General features: G+C 40.9%; 1 protein-coding gene across 1 annotated transcript; it reads left to right on the top strand.

Moving 5' to 3' along the window:
* Window positions 1–212: 212 nt before the first annotated feature.
* LOC117470881 (CCR4-NOT transcription complex subunit 6) lies at window positions 213–13,348 on the top strand. Its single transcript, XM_034115748.1, has 12 exons — window positions 213–347; window positions 1,468–1,589; window positions 2,234–2,420; window positions 2,700–2,785; window positions 2,884–2,988; window positions 3,190–3,258; window positions 3,531–3,688; window positions 4,261–4,415; window positions 6,835–6,989; window positions 7,229–7,462; window positions 8,281–8,483; window positions 8,592–13,348. Exons 2-12 carry the CDS (start codon window positions 1,478–1,480, stop codon window positions 8,805–8,807), a joined length of 1,680 nt encoding a protein of 559 aa, XP_033971639.1. The 5' UTR covers window positions 213–347; window positions 1,468–1,477; the 3' UTR covers window positions 8,808–13,348.
* Window positions 13,349–18,983: the final 5,635 nt, after the last annotated feature.

Consider the following 18,983-nt stretch of genomic DNA (forward strand, 5'->3'; position numbering starts at 1 on the left):
ACCACAATCTTCACTTTATCTTGTCATACAAATGCAGTACACATTGATTCCACTACATGTACTTTAACTCTGCTAACTATTCAAAATGTGTAAACACCCTATGATAAATTAAACTGCTACTATTTCCATCCATTTTATGATCGATCACTCATCACCAAAGATTGTATTTACTCTGGTTCAACAGCTGGTTGGGCCGTCTACCCGCCGACCAATAGGATCACGCGCTGTTATCGGCAGAGAAAAAAAATCCTTCAGTCGCCATGATACAGCAGCGGAAACGGGTGCGAAGTAGCTAGAAAACAAAAGAGAACACGCAGTGGTCCTCGCGATTTGGTATGCTCTTGCAGGTAAAAAGGCAATTCTTCCTGTTGGACCTAAACTGTTTTCACTAATTTCACCCAAATGTTATGTAGATGTTCGAAGCGTTTTTGTGGTTTTCCGAAGTAAAGACTAGTTTAAATAGGAAGTCGGTCAGCTTCGAATAATTGGGATCTGTTAGCTTATAGCTAACAAGCTAACTCAAGCTAAGCTAAATAGCTCGCAATTGCTTGCAAACCCAGCATTGTGTAGCGTTGTGAGCTTGTTAGCTCACAGTTTATCTCAATCTCAATAGTGATTCTTGCTACTGGAGGCTAGCTAGCGGCAGCTAACTAATGCGCTGTTTCGTGGCCTAGTTACAATGCGCAAGTCAGTGCTTTGCTATTATGTAAACAATATTTGTGCAGTATATTTTTGTCATTTTGCTTCTTTTTAGCTTACCCATTCGGACAAAGCATTACAATCAGTGAACTAATTGGTCAATTTACCCAATTCCGCGTGTCCGTTTGCAATATTTGGTAATTAGCAAGCGAGCTAGCTTCTAGCTATTTTAACGTTAGCGTCTGTTATGTATAGTTTGATAGCCAACGTTACCTATTTAGGTTAAGCTAGGCTAATCAGTTAGCGACAACCAAGAGGAAAAATCTACCAATCTTAGTTTGTCCTAACATGTTTACTGTTTTGGAATATGGCTTTTAAGTTTAGCTCTTTAACGAAGGAATGCTTTGTCGTTTATTTTTAACACAGTTAAGTAGTTTGCTATCTTGCTACGTTGCTGGTTTAATGTTTATTATGTAACGTTAACGTAAGTAATGAAATCACAGCCTCATAAGAAGCAATTTAGTGTTGGTTGTCAGTTTGATTATAGTACTCCAGGCGGTTAAATTACTGTTTTTATTCAACCATATCTCGAACAAACGTGTTGGTTGTGTTTGATTATGGCAACATTTAAAAAGTGCTAACATGTGTGCATGAGGTATTTTGGTAAAAGGCTCAAGCAAACACGGTTAACTGAACTAAACCACCGTTAACCTTATTAATAGCTTTAGTCTGAGGACACAATTACTTAATTGATTTACAAAGAGGCCACCATTGGATAATTTTGACTATTTCCATGCACATTTTTAAAAAGCACAAATATGTATCTAGTGTTATAGGAATGCCCAAGGAAAAATATGACCCGCCGGATCCCAGGCGGATGTACACAATCATGTCCACTGAGGAAGCAACAAACGGGAAGAAGTCATACTGGGCTGAGCTGGAAATCAGCGGTGAGTATTGTCGTAGAACTCCTAGCTTTGTAGATAATTGTCTTTAATTCATACCAGTCAGACATATCTCTTTATTTTTGCATATAGATTACGCACAGTAGGCCGTTTTCCTACGTTCAAAAAGTCCTATTACTAGATTGTCACTTTTTTAATATGAAGTGGGTAAATCAATGTAGTAATCACATCGGTAATTTGAAGAGCTGCAACTAAGGATGACTTTTTATTGTCAATAATTTGCCCTTTACTCTCTTGATTAAGCAGTTTGCCCATAACATGTCAGAAAATATCATTAAATGTTCATCAGTTTCACAGGGCCAAAGGTGACATCTTCAGATTTCTTGCCAAAGCGCATCATTATACAGCATTTTAACAAGAACCGAGGCTATGACCAGTGCATTTTAGGCATTTTCCATCAAAAATGAATTGAATGATTAATCCATTATCAGTGTTATTTCTTGGTAATTCGTGAGTTTGAACTATTTATTTTAATTGGGAAATGTATGCAGCCATATAATTATGCTTGAGCATCATCTAATAATTGTGAAATCAGTCAACCCTGTTCATTGCAAGGAGAGGGGTCATACAGTAGTTTGATACTTGGCTTTAATCCTCCTGTGTGTGTGCATTTCCCCCCTGTCTCACAGGCCGAGTAAGGAGTCTCAGCACATCCCTGTGGACTCTCACCCACCTCACTGCCCTGCACATCAGTGACAACTCATTGTCACGCATCCCGCCAGACATTGCCAAACTCCAAAACCTGGTGTACCTGGATCTCTCATCCAATAAGATCAGGAGCCTGCCGGCCGAGCTCGGCAACATGGTGTCTCTCAGGTTAGTTATTTACAGCTAAACATGTACCCCCTAATTCAGGCACAATAGAAAGGAAGACTAGTTATTTCCATTATGGCAAAGTGATTTTAAAAAAAAATGTATTTATTGTAGATCCATTGAATATCTGCCCATATTGTTCCATATACATTTCACATTAACAATGAATCTGAAGTTAAACAGGCAAATGTTTTTGGGCAACTGTATTTGAACAGGAATAAAGTTGGTTGTTTCTCAGGAGGTTTGATTTCTAATCATCAAATTCCCCTATGTCCTCCACAGGGAACTGCTTTTAAATAACAACCAGTTGCGGGTTCTGCCATTTGAATTGGGGAAACTGTTTCAGTTACAAACACTGGGGTTGAAAGGTGAGTGGCTCACCGAGGTTATTTTGTAGCCATTCTACCCTTGAAATCTCTTTGTTGTGTTGGCGACGATTCAGATTGATTTGCTTTTCCTTCACCAGGAAACCCACTTGCACAAGAAATTATGAGCCTCTACCAGGAACCCGATGGCACGCGGAGACTGCTCAACTACCTGTTAGACAATCTGGCAGGGGCTATCAAGCGCAGTAAGTACCCCTCTGTCTGAACGTTTTGAGACCCGACAGGAATTTCATATTGCCAGTTGTTTCTATATACTGAAAATATATGTACGTTAGTAGTTAAAAATGGGGTCATTGTGAACCTGACAGCTTAATGTGCCCCTTAACTTCTTTGCATTCATTTTTCATCTGGTCACAAATATTAAATATTTGTTGTTCTTTGCTCAGTACCAACAGAGCAGCCCCCAGCCCGGTCATGGATCTCAATCCAGGAACCCGACAGGACACGGGACTCGGGTAAAGACCAAACACATGAAACTAGGGATTTCCCAAAAACCAAGACTTTGGTACCAAGTTGATGTCATTCTGTTTCACAGCAACTCAAATGGATATTAAAAGAGTGTTTGTTAAAGAGATTCATTTGATTTTAATGGTGGTATTGAACTAGTATCGTGAATCCTGCTATTTCACTGGTATTTTGGTTGTGTTGCTTGCTGTTAAACAAGTGTGGAAATGTCTCAATCCCAAACCTTTTTAAACCATGTTATTTTTTCTGTTTCTGCCCTCAGCACTCTTCTCTGTGATGTGCTACAATGTGCTGTGTGATAAGTACGCCACACGACAGCTATATGGCTACTGCCCCTCTTGGGCTCTTAACTGGGAATACCGAAAAAAATCCATCATGCAGGAGATAATGGGCTGCAATGCAGACATCATCAGTTTGCAGGTAAGAGATGGACATCAAAGCATGTTTGTTTTCACGGGAATTAACTTAAGCAAACTTAATGCAAATTTAACAAACACCATCATCAGAGACAACTTCATGCAGCTCAAAAAAGACTCTGTCAAGTTTTCATTGACCTGGAATCAGTCTGAATGTTTTGCTATTTATGAGGCAATGTTTATAGTACGACTTGCAACATTTGATTACGTTCTGATGTTTGAAAATGTAAGATTAGAGTGTCCTGTCATTTTGTAAAGTCTGTTTTTTTTTGTTTTTATTAAATGTGTTTTTGTATTGAGTTTTTCTAGTATATTATTTTACAAACATCTATATCAAATGGAGCAGGGTTAATATAGAGCACAAAGATACTTTATTGTTTTTATCAATTCAAAATTGTTACATTATTTCCCATGCTTGCTGGTGTTATAGCTGCCGCTCCTTCCTTCAGCTGTATATCTTTTAACAGTATCTTACTTATCCGAGTTAGGTTGTTTTCGGAAGGGGGAATTTGTTATACTAGCATGACTGTCTGTCTTTCTTGTTGTCAATCCTAACGAGTTTCTCTCTGATTAAAGGAAGTTGAGACGGAGCAGTACTACAACTACTTCCTGCCTGAGCTGAAGGAGCAGGGGTACGAAGGGTTCTTCAGTCCAAAGTCACGAGCCAGGACCATGTCAGAGTCGGACCGTAAACATGTGGATGGTTGTGCCGTTTTCTTCAAGACAGAAAAGTATGTACCTACAATTTTTGCATGAATGTTTTACGGCCTGTATCTGTTGTTTGACTTGACGAATTATCTCACTAATCTGTAGTTCCAAGATTATATGTTATGACCTAATCTCTTAGATAGTTATGAGGACAAAATTAGGATGACACTGAATTTTCTGGCTGCGTTATTAATAAAGGGTTATTGTGGTGTATTTATAGTCGATCACTAAGCTTGTGAGATTTTCCCATCATTGAACAGATGCAATGATTTTTACAGGCTAAATACGTATTGCATTGTAAGCCTTTCATTCCAGGTGCAATCCGTAATGCTGCGAAACTGAAACATGTGCTATTCTTTTTATTGCTGTGATGATATCAGCTTGGCTGAGTTTCCATTACTGACCTACCTAACCAGTTAGATTATTCTACAAAGAGATGGTCTGTTTGTTGTAGCCCTGAGACGATGCATAACATTAATTATGCTCACCTTGATAAAGAGTTTTAGAAACTTTAAAAACACAAACTGTGTGCATTTATGCAAAAGTTAGATCATTTTGGACTGTACACTGAGGTTGACATTGACGGCTATTTTTCTATACCATAGTTACATATATTTTATCTAAATTTTGAGAAACCACGATCTTAAATCATTGCCCATATTTAATGTATAATATGGATAAATGCTGCTAGGTAGGTGCTGATGAAGAATTCTGACATTTGCTGGTCCACCTTCAGTGAGCCTGAGTGGGAGTTGTCACTAACTTTGGGGATAACCCCTCCCCTTGAATCAGCTGTTGGCAAACAAGATACGACAGGGAAGTTGTCTTGGTATGCCAAACATACCACCACGTCCCGCTGTATCCAGTCACATTTTGCAGTGTGCAAGCCAGAGAGCTTTTCTGGGCATTCTGACCTATAATCATCTGCACAGCTGATAAATATGCAGGAGGTTCAAAGTTCAAGACATCCTGTTATGTCCCACTTGTATACATACTGCATGCAGAGTACATGCTTTCTAAGAGCAACTGCAGGATATACTTGCAGACAAAAAGTATGTGATTGGGAAGGCAGCCAACCTCTCTGGTTCTGTTGCATCTGCTTTTTTTCCTTTTAACTGTCAGCATGAGTCTGATGATGTTGTAGGAATGCTATGCTAAATCGTCCAATGTCAAGACGATCGGGGTGTACATGTATTCACATCAAGCTGTTCAGTACAGCATGTTGGTGTCCTTTGGTGAGGCTCTGTGACACAAGAACTGTTTGTTTACTACTAGCCCATGTGGAACAGAAAGTCTGGTGTTAGCTGTATCATGCTAGGGAAAGAGCTCGATGGACAACCATTTGTGTGACCTGTAAGATACCACTTTTGAAGTTTAGTTGGATTTGTTTGTGGAAACACTACAGACATTTAAATAACTCAAACCCTGCCAAAGTGATAAGTAACGCAATATAGTGTTTATCACTGTATATTATGTCACATTTGAGCATAGACAGAATGATTCAATATATACAGTATTATTGCATATGGACAGTGTTTTGACTACTGCTGCGACTTGCTCAGCCTATTGTCTGACCTGTTACGAGCACCAAGGAAATATCAACTGGTCAGTTATATCACGGAGCGTTACATTTGCATTTAAGATATTTCGTTTTATTGACTATATCCCAGTAATTAAGGGCCTCAACTGATAGTCATTATTAGGGCCATTGATTAACATTTGAAGGGTATGTTGAAATGTATAAAAAATGCATCAAACAGTAACCACAATATGAACATACTAACCTGTGAATAATGTGTACCGTTGCCTTCCAAACATGATGAATGAAAATGAAATGTTATGGAATTATGACACAACGTTTTTATAAATGTGTGTTTATTATATATGTGTGTTTATTATATATCCTAGAGATTGATGTTGCTGTGGTCATGGCAACAAAGACATTTGGATTTAAACAATTGGTATCATAACATATCAAACGTTAACTTACAACAAATATACATCACGTTGAAGCGATGCATGCTTCAATTCATCAAGTTGCATTATCAGCTGGCTTAGAAGCACAGTTCAATGTTCATGGCATTGCATCACCTTTATTCAAATTGTTAGTGCTTTGACTAATTGTAGAGTTTTGAGAAGTGGATAGGAATACAAGTGCTTGAAGTGCTGGTGAAGTAAACAACTAAATGTGATGGCTATGTGACTTTTTTTATAAGCCTGTGTTAATCGCATGAACATGTTTATGACTTTGATGAGAAGCTTGGTCCAAGCAGCAGCTGGCAGGACTGATTCTGTATTTGGTCACCATTTAAGTTGAGGGGAAACCAGATGATTCTGCCACTTAGCTCATATGTTTTGATATGCCATGCCGATGTTAAACTCCAGGACCTCAGTTTATCCCATCCCTGCCTAAACATGTCCTCTCTCCTCGCTGTGGTCCAGGTTCAGCGCCGTGCAGAAGCATACAGTGGAGTTCAACCAGCTGGCCATGGCTAACTCCGAGGGCTCCGAGGCGATGCTGAACCGGGTGATGACCAAGGACAACATCGGGGTCGCTGTGCTGCTGGAGGTCCGCAAAGAGATGATGGAGGCCTCCTGTGAGTTACACTCTATTCTGTCTCTAGAGACTTCTTATTTGATAATGATATAAATAAAATCATCTAGTCCTGCTTATCTTGAATTGACATTTATCTGAAACTCATTGAGCAGTTGGAGTAATAACATAAAGGATAGTAGGTAGTGTTCCACATGTGCATGGTGCATAAATAACCTTCTTTTGGTAATTACTAATTCCTCTTTCTATCTCTTTCCCTGCTTATATTTCCTCTCCTCTCAGCTGGAAAGTCACTCCATGGCATGGAGAAGCAGCTGCTCCTGATAGCCAATGCCCACATGCACTGGGATCCAGAGTACTCTGACGTGAAGCTGGTCCAGACCATGATGTTCCTGTCGGAGGTGAAGAACATAGTGGACAAAGCCACGCGCAGCCTCAAGTTGTCCTCTGTCTCTGGTGAGACCAATGCCATTCCACTGGTGCTGTGCGCTGACCTCAACTCCCTGCCGGACTCTGGTAAGTTAGCCTGGCTAAATGGTATAAACGCTCATCTTAGCCCTCTGCCATACCTTCACTGGTGTTTTTAAAATGTGGGTTTTTCCACCCTTTGTTCTTATATTCTATGTATAGTTTTATTCCAAGATTGTTTGCTGAATAGTCGATTGACTACGCTATTGTCAGGAAACTATTTTCTTTTGGTTATTGTTTAAAGTTTTAGTTTTTTGTTACACTCTCCTAAAGCAACGTTCTCACTTGCCCAAATGTACATTTAAGTTGTTTTATGATAGTAAAATACATGTATTTGGATTTTGAACCGACAACCAGCAATTGAAAGTAACCACATGCTCTTGAGAAGTGTTGTGGACTTGGTACACAATTTTCTTACATTTTTTAGATCAGTCAGTTAATGGGAAAAATCGTCTGCAGGTGAATCGACCATATTAATCGTTTATGCGATTTCTTAGCACAGGTTTAACCCACTCCTAAAATAAGATGCGTCAAGATTGTATTGTTGCCCTGATGAAGTATTCATGCTTTCCTGCTTCAATGTAGCTAAATCATTCAAAACAGGACTTTATTGATATCACACAGCTTTGTTTTGGTGTTTTTCTTTCCAAATCTCCCAGAAAGGAGCGATCTGAAAAATGTTCCTTTACAAAAACCTTTACATGGCTTGCAATATAAGATTCAATTGAATTACTGCTTAAATGTTACAGCTAATGATGCATAAAATGACATTAGCGCGACATATCGTGGCGTAGGAATTGATTTGGGACCTTGAAGTGCTACTTGACTTTTCTTGATTCTAATAAAAAAACGTCTCGTCGGTTCAGGCGTGGTGGAGTACCTGAGCAGTGGGGGGGTGGACTGCACCCACAAGGACTTCAAGGAGCTCCGCTACAGCGACAGCCTGACCAAATTCAACTGCAACGGCAAGAACAGCTCGTCCAACGGCAGGATCACCCACGGCTTCAAGCTGAAGAGCGCCTACGAGAACGGCCTGATGCCTTACACCAACTACACCTTCGACTTCAAGGTGACTGCGCCGACCACTCGGATATTAGCTTTGTGTATACGCTACTTGTTTATTAGCACCATATCAAGGTTGTATCCATCTGACGTGACTCCCCTCTTCTCTCCCCAGGGTGTCATCGACTATATTTTCTACTCCAAGCCTCACCTGAACGTGCTGGGTATCTTGGGCCCTCTGGACACCCACTGGCTCGTAGAGAACAATGTCAGCGGCTGCCCACACCCCCACATCCCCTCCGACCACTTCTCCCTCTTCAGCCAGCTGGAGCTGCTCCTGCCCAACCTGCCCCCCCAGGTCAACGGGCTCCACATGCCTGCCCGCAGGTAGTGAGTCCCTGCCACACCACCAGGGGGGGGGGCTGCAACCACAGCCCCTCACTTTCAAACCCTCCTCCCTCCCACTACCAGCCCTTCCCTCCACCATACCGGAGGAGGAAGACAAATACACAACCTGTAAAATATTCGTACAGTGAGGTCTGGCCGACAGGGATTTCGTATAATGTTATAGATATTCTATATTTTTCTTTTTTCTTTTCTTGGTTTTCTTTCTTTTGTTTTTCTTTTAACTGCTCGATTCAGTCCTGTTTGTGTATCATAATTTGTGTTTTGGACTCCCTTCCCTCCTAATAATCCACCCACCTACTTTGCTTCTGTCTTTCAAACTAGAGGGGATGGTAGCTCGTTCAGATTTGTCACATGGGGAAGGGTTTGGTTTTAGAGTATGGGGAAGCTGAGCAGCGAGCAGCGGCTGATGGGATGACATTCACCTAAGAGCTCATAGCAGACGGTCTGCTTATCTGTCTGTCCTGTATAAATCTGAAACCAGCAAAGACAGCAGACTTGTGACTCTCAGACCTCCTTCCTTGGCTGGTGCTTGTTCTCCCCTGTGCTCTGGGCAGCCAGCGGACTTTCTCAGTCTTTCTCTGGGGCACACATTCCTTGAGTCAGATGCTGTTGGGTTAGAGCAGCTTTTAGCTGGTAGTTAAGCATCCCAGGCAGCTCGCATGAGGTAAGATTTCCTGCTGTCATTCTGTGGTGCTGAGGCCTTTTGTGCGGTCACGGCCTCCCATGGTGCTACAAGATAGTCGACACCTCTGACCCTAGCTCCGGTGCATTAGCTACCAAACCCAGCGCTTCCTCGAGACGCCAGAGAACTACATTTGTCCAGCTTCACATGGGCTGTCCGTAGGATTTGTGAGGGATATGGTGAGAAACTGAGAGCAACTACCATCCTGTTTGCAGACTGTTTCACCCACGCTTCTGTAGTTGTTAGGCTAGTCTCGTGCTTATGAGCTCATGTGGACCACGTACCCCCATTTTGGACAAGGGGCAAGGGATTTAGGCTGATGGGCAAAGCGATGAGGGGCTTTCACAAATCTTTTCTTTGTCTCGATTACTTTTAGGGCAGAGAGAGCGATGGCTGATACACAGGAGTTAAACCAGCATTCCTCTCACTGTCTGGAGTTGCCATCCAACTCCACGCATGCAAGCTTACACACACTCTCACACACTTAATTGCATAAACACACACAGGTAATTTGCAGGCAGATCTGTAGCACTGTCTCCGAGGCCAGTAGTGACTTTCCCCAGCCATATATTCCATACACGAAAGCAGTGGTTTTTCACAAGTGTTTGTACAGAATAGAAATCTAGACTCAGTCTTTACATGATTGTATATGAACCACAAAAGACCTGTTTTCTGGTGTTTTTTGTACCAAGAGTAAATTATGATCAGATTTGAAAAAAAAGATTGTATTGTAAACTATAGCTAAATTTTTATCCAGTTAATGTTAAGATGAATTGATATTACCAGCTTGTACAAAAGACGTAGGAAGAGGTTGTTCAAGGCGTTCACTGTCACTTCTTTGCACTCCCTAGAGATGAACTGTAATTCATGTATCAGTGCTGTTTTACTTCCCCCCCCCCCCCCCCCCCCCACCTCTGCTGTTGATTTGATTTGCTGGCATATTGCTGCGATTGTAAATAGACACAGAGTAAACTCTGCCTGTTGCTTCTTGCCCATTAACAAAGCCATTGATCCACACTGCTGCCATCAGTTCAGACAAAAGGACACGCACGGATAGGTCACAGCCCACCAGTGACTCCACATCTGCTCCTCTCACGCGCTCGCGCCAGTGACGTGTGACCAATACGACCGATATTAATCCCACATGTACAAGAAAACATCGTGCCTCACTGTAGCAGTTGTCGTTGTCTTGCACTATTTACATTTGACGAACGCCTGAACAACCTTTTCTCCTTTTATTTTTAAATACTGTTGAGACATTTGTGAAGATTTTATGTCCTTTTATTGGTTTTTGTTAATGTTGATTTTCTTTTTTTATGAGCTGTGACAATGTTATGATGATGTGTATATCCTTCCTATTCATTGAGCTCTCTAGTAATCAGGTATGCTTTCGCCACCGACCCCCTCTCCCCCCCCCCCCCCCCCCCACACACTTAAGGAACATTTAGGAGGATGTCTAATCTTTATCAATTCCTGGGATTGTTTAGCTCCCTAATTGTACCTTCACACAGCTCCATGCCCAGACCCCCCCCCCCCCCCCCCCCCCCCAAATAAGTCTTACCCTTAGCCCCTTCCCTGGCCATGAATTTTTAAACCTCCTTAAGCCTGTCTATCACTCTATATGCCCAACCCCAGACCTCCCCCTCCCACTATATTAATCAAGCTGTGTCTTTTAACCCCCTTTGCTCAACCACTTTGTAAAGTTCTCTTACCCTCGTCACTGCAGCTATAGTGCCATCTGTGGACCTCCCTACCTCTGTGTTGAAAAAGGTGGAAGGCCCATTTTGCTCTGCTTTTTTGAAGGAACAAGGGATGAGGGGCAGCTCAGCTTTTTCTCTCTGAAAGCCAGGCAAAGAAGTTGCTTTGAATCCAATTTGTTACATCCCGACCAACATGTAGTCTGCCCGTGGCGAGGCGGTGAATTCAACAGACTTGTTTTTACACAAATGCACCGTATGATGAGCACTTAGTACATTCAGATGCAGCTCCCCTCACTTCTTGGCCCATCGTATGAATTGACTGAAATGTATAGACATTTTTTAAGCAAGAGGGAAGCAAGTAAATAGGAAGAATAAGCTTAGTCCTCAGATCAAGGGTTGTCCCATTTGTTTCCCCCTACAAGTTTGTCTTTTAACCTTCTGTTTTCCAGTGGAAACCAATGTGTCCAGTTTGATTTTTTTTTTTTCCTGAATGGCATTAGTATTGTAGTAGATTTAAAAGGCTAGCTTTTTTTGTAAAGTGTGAATAAAAGATGTAACTCATGTTTCCTTTCTAAAAAGATATTGAATTGTGTTGTGTAAATCATGAATTCTATGATGGTGTTATGTTTGCTACATTGTTTTTACTTTTACTCTGTATATTTTTCCCCCATATACTCTTAATCCCATCACAAACCAAATCCTCTGTAGAAATCACGAGACGTTGATGGGTTGTTTGGAGTTGAATGTTCCTGATGATGCCTCGTATGAAGGACTGAGAGCGTATGGAGGGAAAAGTATCTGCATCAGTGGAATTAGTAAAAACTTTCAGAACAGGGATATACATTTGTACTTTTCAGCTTTATTTAGGATGTTGTGTGGCACTAGCTGGAGAGTGCGAGTGCCTGTAGGGCAGCAGAGCTGTCTCTCAGCAGTTCAGTACTAGAGAAAACTGTTCTGGTAAAACGTGTTTTTAGGACTAAGCTGGTCACTAGACTGCTCCTGTGATAATTTTGGGTTTTACTAGACCATTTCACTCTTCTTGTGCATCACAGTGGTTAATCATGTTACACTAGCTAGCAACTAGATGCTTTTGATAGTCACTGATCTGACTCTAGTCCTTTTGGTTGTCGACCCGACCCTCCCCATCGCCCCCTTGTTTACCACACCCTATGGCTTTTGATGGAAAATCTGGCAAATCACAGAGCTGAGTTACCCTGTAAGCTTTTGCGAGTAATCACATCGTTGGCTTTGTACTTTCCAATGTTGCATTGTGTTTTGTAGTTGGCTTGTTTAGGCTTAGAGTAATTTCCCAAGCTGCATCTCTTCCTAACGGTGCACACCAAAGCTGCTTGTAGTCTCCGTGTAGAGCAAGTTTCACCAACCAGTCACACATTTAAAAAAAAAAAAATTGTTTTTCATAGTCTTCATAAAAAGTAGGGCTGTAAGCAAAGCAAGATACTTTTTCCCTTGATCACATGAACACGTTGCGTCCATACTCTTGTTGGGGTTTGGTTTCTCAGTCAGCTAATTTTAAATGCATCCTTTTCCAGAATAAACTAGGCAATAATAACAGAAACATTCAGACACATTTAGAATGGGTTTTTAAATATTTTTTTTATCTCATCTTTCAACTGTGGTTGTTTGTTTTGCCTTTGTACTCCATCTTTAAACACCTTTTCCTTTCCCCTTTATTCACCATCTTGTATATTTGCTCATCTTCTCCCTGCCGATCTAGTAGTAGTTGTTCAATGATCAGGATTGTCTAACTGTAGTCAGCGAAGTACATATATTGATCTGTGTCACTGTGTTTATGCACTGGACCAACTATTGTTTACCATTCATCAAATACCAGCAAAAAAAAAAAGTATATTGACAAAACACTTGCACAATGTTGTAGAATGTCCATTAATCCCGATGAGAAATCAAGGCAGCTGTTTTCAAATCAACACATACTGTTTTAAAAAGAAACTGAATGGTAAACAATGCTTTTCGTTGTACCCCTTAGCCGTCCTCTCTATTCTCTTTGGACTAGTTTGGTTCTTTTTATTATTTCTGTTTGACTACAGGTTCTGCTTGTTTCCTTTACACCTTCCTATGTATTTTCCTACTTCTGGTTGAAAATAAATTCTATATTATCTGTTTCAAGCTGTGTCACCTCTTATTCTTTGCAATGGATATTGAGAAATAAATAATTTTTCAGTTGTCCTTGTATTACCGCCTTTTGCTTTCTTGTTTCTTTTTCTAAAGAACATTTCCTGTCCTTTTCAGACTTGATTTAACACACAACATGAAGCTGTATTTTAGTTTACATTTTCTATTTATCAGGCACTATACATTTAAAAAATATCCTCAGAAAGAAAACCGACTACTCAATACTCACAACGCTTTCTGACCCTGTATCGCATTCAACACAATTCATGTTGCGTGTTGGTTGATGTTGAAGATGAAAGTGTTTTTAACAGATGTTAGAGGCTGGATTTGGGGCCAAACAGCTTCTGTGTATTCATTCCACCCATATTCAACATCTTTACTAAACAATGTGGACATCAGAGGATGTTCGGTTGAATTTAAAACCTGCAAACTCATATAATTGTGTCACATTATTCCAGACTAGTGGGTTACAGAGACCATCTTGGTTGAAGCCTCTGTGTCAAGAAAGTCCCCCCCCCCTGAAGTGTCCTTTAGTAAGACACTGAACCATTATCGGCACCGCGGGGGCTGTTTTGTAGTCGAGTCCGACCTTTTGATTTTCCTGCAGGAGGGCAAATGAAAAGAGAATTTCCCATTGGGGATCAATAAAGTTTAACATTAACATTTAATACCTAAAATAGCCTGGGGATAATAGTCTGTGTATTATCATTAGTAGACACACGATGGAGCCAAAGGACCAGGCGTTGAGAGCTGATCTGTCCCGTGTGCTCTACTGGAGGAGGTAGCATGGTGCCAGGACAGAACGACCCGCTGGTGGCTCTTAACGTCAGCTGGAGTGATTTTAGAGAGCAGGAGCAGCGTGAAACAGGAAGTGGAGTAGAGATGTTGTGTTGGGACACAGCGGGGGCACAATAATCACTCAAGATGTTTTATCAAATGCCAATAGGAAAAACATTGGGTTAAACTTGTCCTAAAGAATTAAAATACATTTATTTGTAATGGAATACCAAAAAGAGATGATTACAAGGGAGGATGTATCTTCAGTATGCTATTTACAACATCTGTAGACACTGAGCTCCTTCTCACTAATGTCGTCATGAGTAGTCCATAAATCACTTGGATGAAATGATAATTGATTTAACCATTAAATAAACAAACTGAAGTCATTTATCACGCAGAAATGCCAAACAATCCTTTGAATTGGAGATTGTTTATCGGAAAAAAACCTTTTTTTTTTAGGGCATTGTTAACATTTTTGCACAGTTTATAATCAAAACAATTGAAAAATCAACACTCCCAATGTCTTCGTATTCTTAATATAGAGCCCTGCTCCATCTATAACAAGAAGGTTTCTTTAGAAAAAGCGCGCACATTCTCATTTTCTCACAGTGTATTTTAGTTATGCTTTAGCTGCTGTAGCCACTTTATTAACACTTAATCGATCTATAAATATCAACTCAGAAAACTTCAATAAGAAAAGTTTTGCACCCTGCTAGTGTAAGGCTTTGGTTAAAATGGAAAATAGTGATGCACTTTTATTTATATTTTATGTCACTTTCTGGAAAAGTCCTAAAACTTCTTCACAAATAAACTTAAAAATTGAGGACTTTTCCTGTAATGACATAATAAAAACAACTGTGTCAATCTTAGCCTTAAGACAACAGGAGGGTTAATCAATGATGAAAATGATCATTCTTGGACTCTTCTTCATGCTCGGCCTGCCGTGAAACAACAGGCCTTTAATCAATTTGGTTTTTCCCGGAGGTGTATTGGTTGTGTTCGTGTTTTGTTTTCTGCCAATCGTTGCCTGGCACATTTTTCAGAACATAGTGGACTTCCACACTAAAGTGCTGCAGCTGTGTGCATGACATTATTATCATTAACAGACCTTCAGGCCTGTCACCGTCATAACAGGATGAAGTGGTTGTAAAATAAACCTCACGCACAAGTGGAAGAGAACATTTAAAAGATCCGAACATGCAAAACAGCAACAAATAAAGCAACTATTACATTTGTTGCAGAACAAAATGACCATCGATAGATCTACAATCAGGCTTTAGCACACACACAGACCTTTAACGCAGCATAAGCAAAGAGCCACAAGGCTTACTGTTATCAACCTGAAATGAACTGTGAGGGAAAATATTATCATCACATGACTGTGCTCATATGGGAACCAGAGGCTTTAAACATGCTGCCTTTATTCAGCCGAGGTAATCTGTTCAAAATCAGGCCAAGGAAGTTGGAAGAGAATGTCAAAGGTTTTCCAAGAAACACATTTTCCCTCTTTCAGGTCATGAACTAGTTCTTGTTTTGAATGGAATTTTCTTCCAGGAATAACTGTCAAGATGTGCATTGTGTGACATAAGAGGGAGGAGAGAGTTAGTTGTTTGTATGGAAAGAAAAAAAGGGGGGAGTGAAAAGAGATTTCCCTTAACTTCACCTCAATGTTTGCCGACTATCTGTCTTGTGTTGACGTGGCAGCGTGATCTAAAATCCTGCAAAGTCCTTTGCAGACGTAGACTCTCTCTATCGCTGCTCTCTTGTTCTTGTTTGTTTTCTTCCTTCTCTATATCCTCCTTTATTCCTCCTCCCCCACTCTATCCATCCTTTTTTTATCCTATTCCTTTGAAATTCCCACTAGTGAGTCTAAGTTTGTGTGTGTGTGTGTGTGTGTGTGTGTGTGTGTGTGTGTGTGTGTGTGTGTGTGTGTGTGTGTGTGTGTGTGTGTGTGTGTGTGTGTGTGTGTGTGTGTGTGTGTGTGTGTGTGTGTGTGCGTGCACCACTACTAGGCCAGTTGTCTGTGTGATGCTCAGCCAACTTCTCCTAACATGCCCTCAGAGTACTTTCTTTGGGTTCCATGGTTGTGGATTCAAGTTGTTAAGCTCCAGAAATGAGCACATGAAATATAGCTGCATGTGTCTGAGAGTCCAGACTCACAGCCAACACAGCAGGAAATATCCTGAGAATCTTCGGTGGAAATCACCTCAGCTAGTGAACCTCAACGGTGAAACCATTTGGTGCAAATTTGACCAAATGATGATTGCTTGGAAACAGCTTTTATTGTGGAGGGGAATGCCACCTGAGCATTTGCTGGTCTGTAAAACAGCACATGCTTGTGTGTGTGTGTGTGTGTGTGTGTGTGTGTGTGTGTGTGTGTGTGTGTGTGTGTGTGTGTGTGTGTGTGTGTGTGTGTGTGTGTGTGTGTGTGTGTGTGTGTGTGTGTGTGTGTGTGTGTGTGTGTGTGTGTGTGTGTGTGTGTGTGTGTGTGTGTGTGTGTTTTATTGCTCTTGTTAAACCAAGGGGAGTGGTTTTGCCCTATTAGAGCGGAAGGTGCAGACCTAAGAGTTATTGGCCAGCGGCAGGTTTGGACAGACAGGTGTGCACTGTAAAACATTTGAAGTAACTATTACTACTTCTGCCTTAAACATGTGGTTCTTAATCAAAATAAAAACGTACAAAACTCATATAATTAGTCAAAAGTATTTTAATATTATTGCAATGTAAGAAAAATATATATAAGCTCACTGCCCTGGAAAAAGCAAAGGATCAAACTTAAGATATCATGTTAAATCATTACTAACACTAACAAGTTACATTCAAGTTATATAATATTACTAGGGTCTTGCACAACATGGCAACCTCTGCGTCTAAAAAGCAAAGCCAAAACAATTAACTTGAATTCTCTCTAATATCCAGTAGCAGGCGACTCCTCTGGTTGCAAGAAAGAGTCCAGTTGTATAGACGTTTATGAGAACATTACACTACTTCTTCCTTTATTTATTGCCTCAGTACACATTTTTGTGATACGTTTTGGTTTCAATGATGTTGTTTAAGTCCTTTCAAAACAGCATATTGTTCACTTTGTAAGCTTTGATCCCATTTGGTATAAAATAGACAGAAAAGCCGTGTACATTTTGGGCGTGGCTAGAATTAAATAGTTAAAAAAGCTATTTCTTTTAAGAATGAATCACACATGCTCAGCCTGTTTTCTCTATTAACATGTTGGGCAGATGATCAAAGAGGTTAACAGACGTGCAGATCTAATTGAGATGGAGGATGCACCGACCATCCAGCATACCTGCTTGAATATGCGCACGTGAAAAATCCCTTCCCCAGCAGCAGCCTTGCCACCACCAACATATATTATCCACAAAGAGCAGAGGAAAACAAGGCCGTGTGCCTGTGAAGTCATGCCAGGAATTCACAACACGTATTTTGTAGGGGGAAAAAAGGTTGAAAAATACATGCCCTGATTTTTCTACAAACAATTCAATGTGCCGTGTTTCCTGAGTTTATTTGTGGTTGCAATCCGAGAGGTCAAACCTGCAATGATCTGCTTGCTTGCCTGAGTTAAAGCAGATTGTGAAATGTGGTAAAGTTGTAATTATTCATAGTAAATTCCTTTATATGTGCTAAAAGCAGTTATGCTTTTGCACTACTTAAACAGCAATGTGAGACAAGGCTCAGTGGGTCTGATATCCAAATTACCAGAGACAGTGCTCTGCGGCATGGCCTCTGTGGGATCAGACTACCTGTTGTTGAGAATGAAAGGAGGCCCAAATCTTCTCCTTGGGTACCCAGGAATCAGAGGTGAGAATTGTTTCTCATTGTCTCTGTTTCTCTCTCTATTTGTCAATAGGACTTGCAGCGTGGAGCTTTGGCGACTGAACACAGTGCGCTGGAGCAGGGTCGCAACCCCTCCGTCTCTCTCCAGTGAGCTGCTTCCAAATGACAGTCTCCCCCCCCCCCCCCCTCTCTAGTGTTGGCTGTGCTAATTGTTCTCAGGGCTGGGGTCTGTCACTTGAGGCCCGTATTCTCGCATCTATGGGTCACAGGCTCCAGCAACGACTGGAGTAGAGTGTGACAGCTCCTGTTAGTGTGTGTATGTGTGTTTGTGTGTGTGTGTGTGTGTGTGTGTGTGTGTGTGTGTTTGTTTGTTTTTTTCCAAAGCCTAATGAGTGTGAGAGGGACGGTGATGCCTCGCTTCAGGCAGTCATGATGGTGTGCTACAGGAATGAAAATAAAATGCTCATCAGCAAAACAGTTAAGAATATAAGCAGTGTGTAGTTGTCAGAGACAGCATCATTATGTCTGCGCAGGTGTGCGTTCACCTGAATGGCAGTGACCCCTGCCAACCATTGATGCATTGTGCTGTATTTTTACAAAGAAAAGCTTTGACATTTTGGAAAATATGCTTAGGCTCTTTCATGCTGACAGTCAGTTGAAAAAATTGATACCACTCTCACATGTAGAGCAAATATTTAGCTTAGTTAAGCATAAAGAGTGAAAACAGGGAGCAACAGCTAGCGGGGCGCTGCCTTTGTTAAGATATAGAATCCTCCACAAAGGCTGTATCCACGAACACACCATGCAAACAGAGAGCTGCACAACCTGTACATTCAGTCAAATCACAGGGAAAATGTCCGAATAAATAGTGAGAATATATCCAACAAAAGGAGTAGAATTAGCAGCTGTTGCAGAGAAGAAGCTGCCAGTCTGCAGCCACAGGAGGGCAAACAGTTTATAAATAGTAGGCCCGAAACAATGCAATATGACAGATAATTACAATATTGTGGGTTTTAGTTAATTTAACTGTAACTCCACATAATAAAAAACAAAACAA

Source organism: Trematomus bernacchii, unplaced genomic scaffold (assembly GCF_902827165.1).
Source record: "Trematomus bernacchii unplaced genomic scaffold, fTreBer1.1, whole genome shotgun sequence".
In the NCBI taxonomy this organism is placed as follows: domain Eukaryota; kingdom Metazoa; phylum Chordata; class Actinopteri; order Perciformes; family Nototheniidae; genus Trematomus; species Trematomus bernacchii.

Bases quoted from the DNA above. Each gene is read 5' to 3' on its own strand.
- LOC117470881 (XM_034115748.1), top strand. From the start codon at position 1,478: ATGCCCAAGGAAAAATATGACCCGCCGGATCCCAGGCGGATGTACACA. The intron at 4,416-6,834 runs GTATGTACCTAC...GCTGTGGTCCAG, and splicing joins GTTTTCTTCAAGACAGAAAA to GTTCAGCGCCGTGCAGAAGC. The intron at 7,463-8,280 runs GTAAGTTAGCCT...TCGTCGGTTCAG, and splicing joins CAACTCCCTGCCGGACTCTG to GCGTGGTGGAGTACCTGAGC.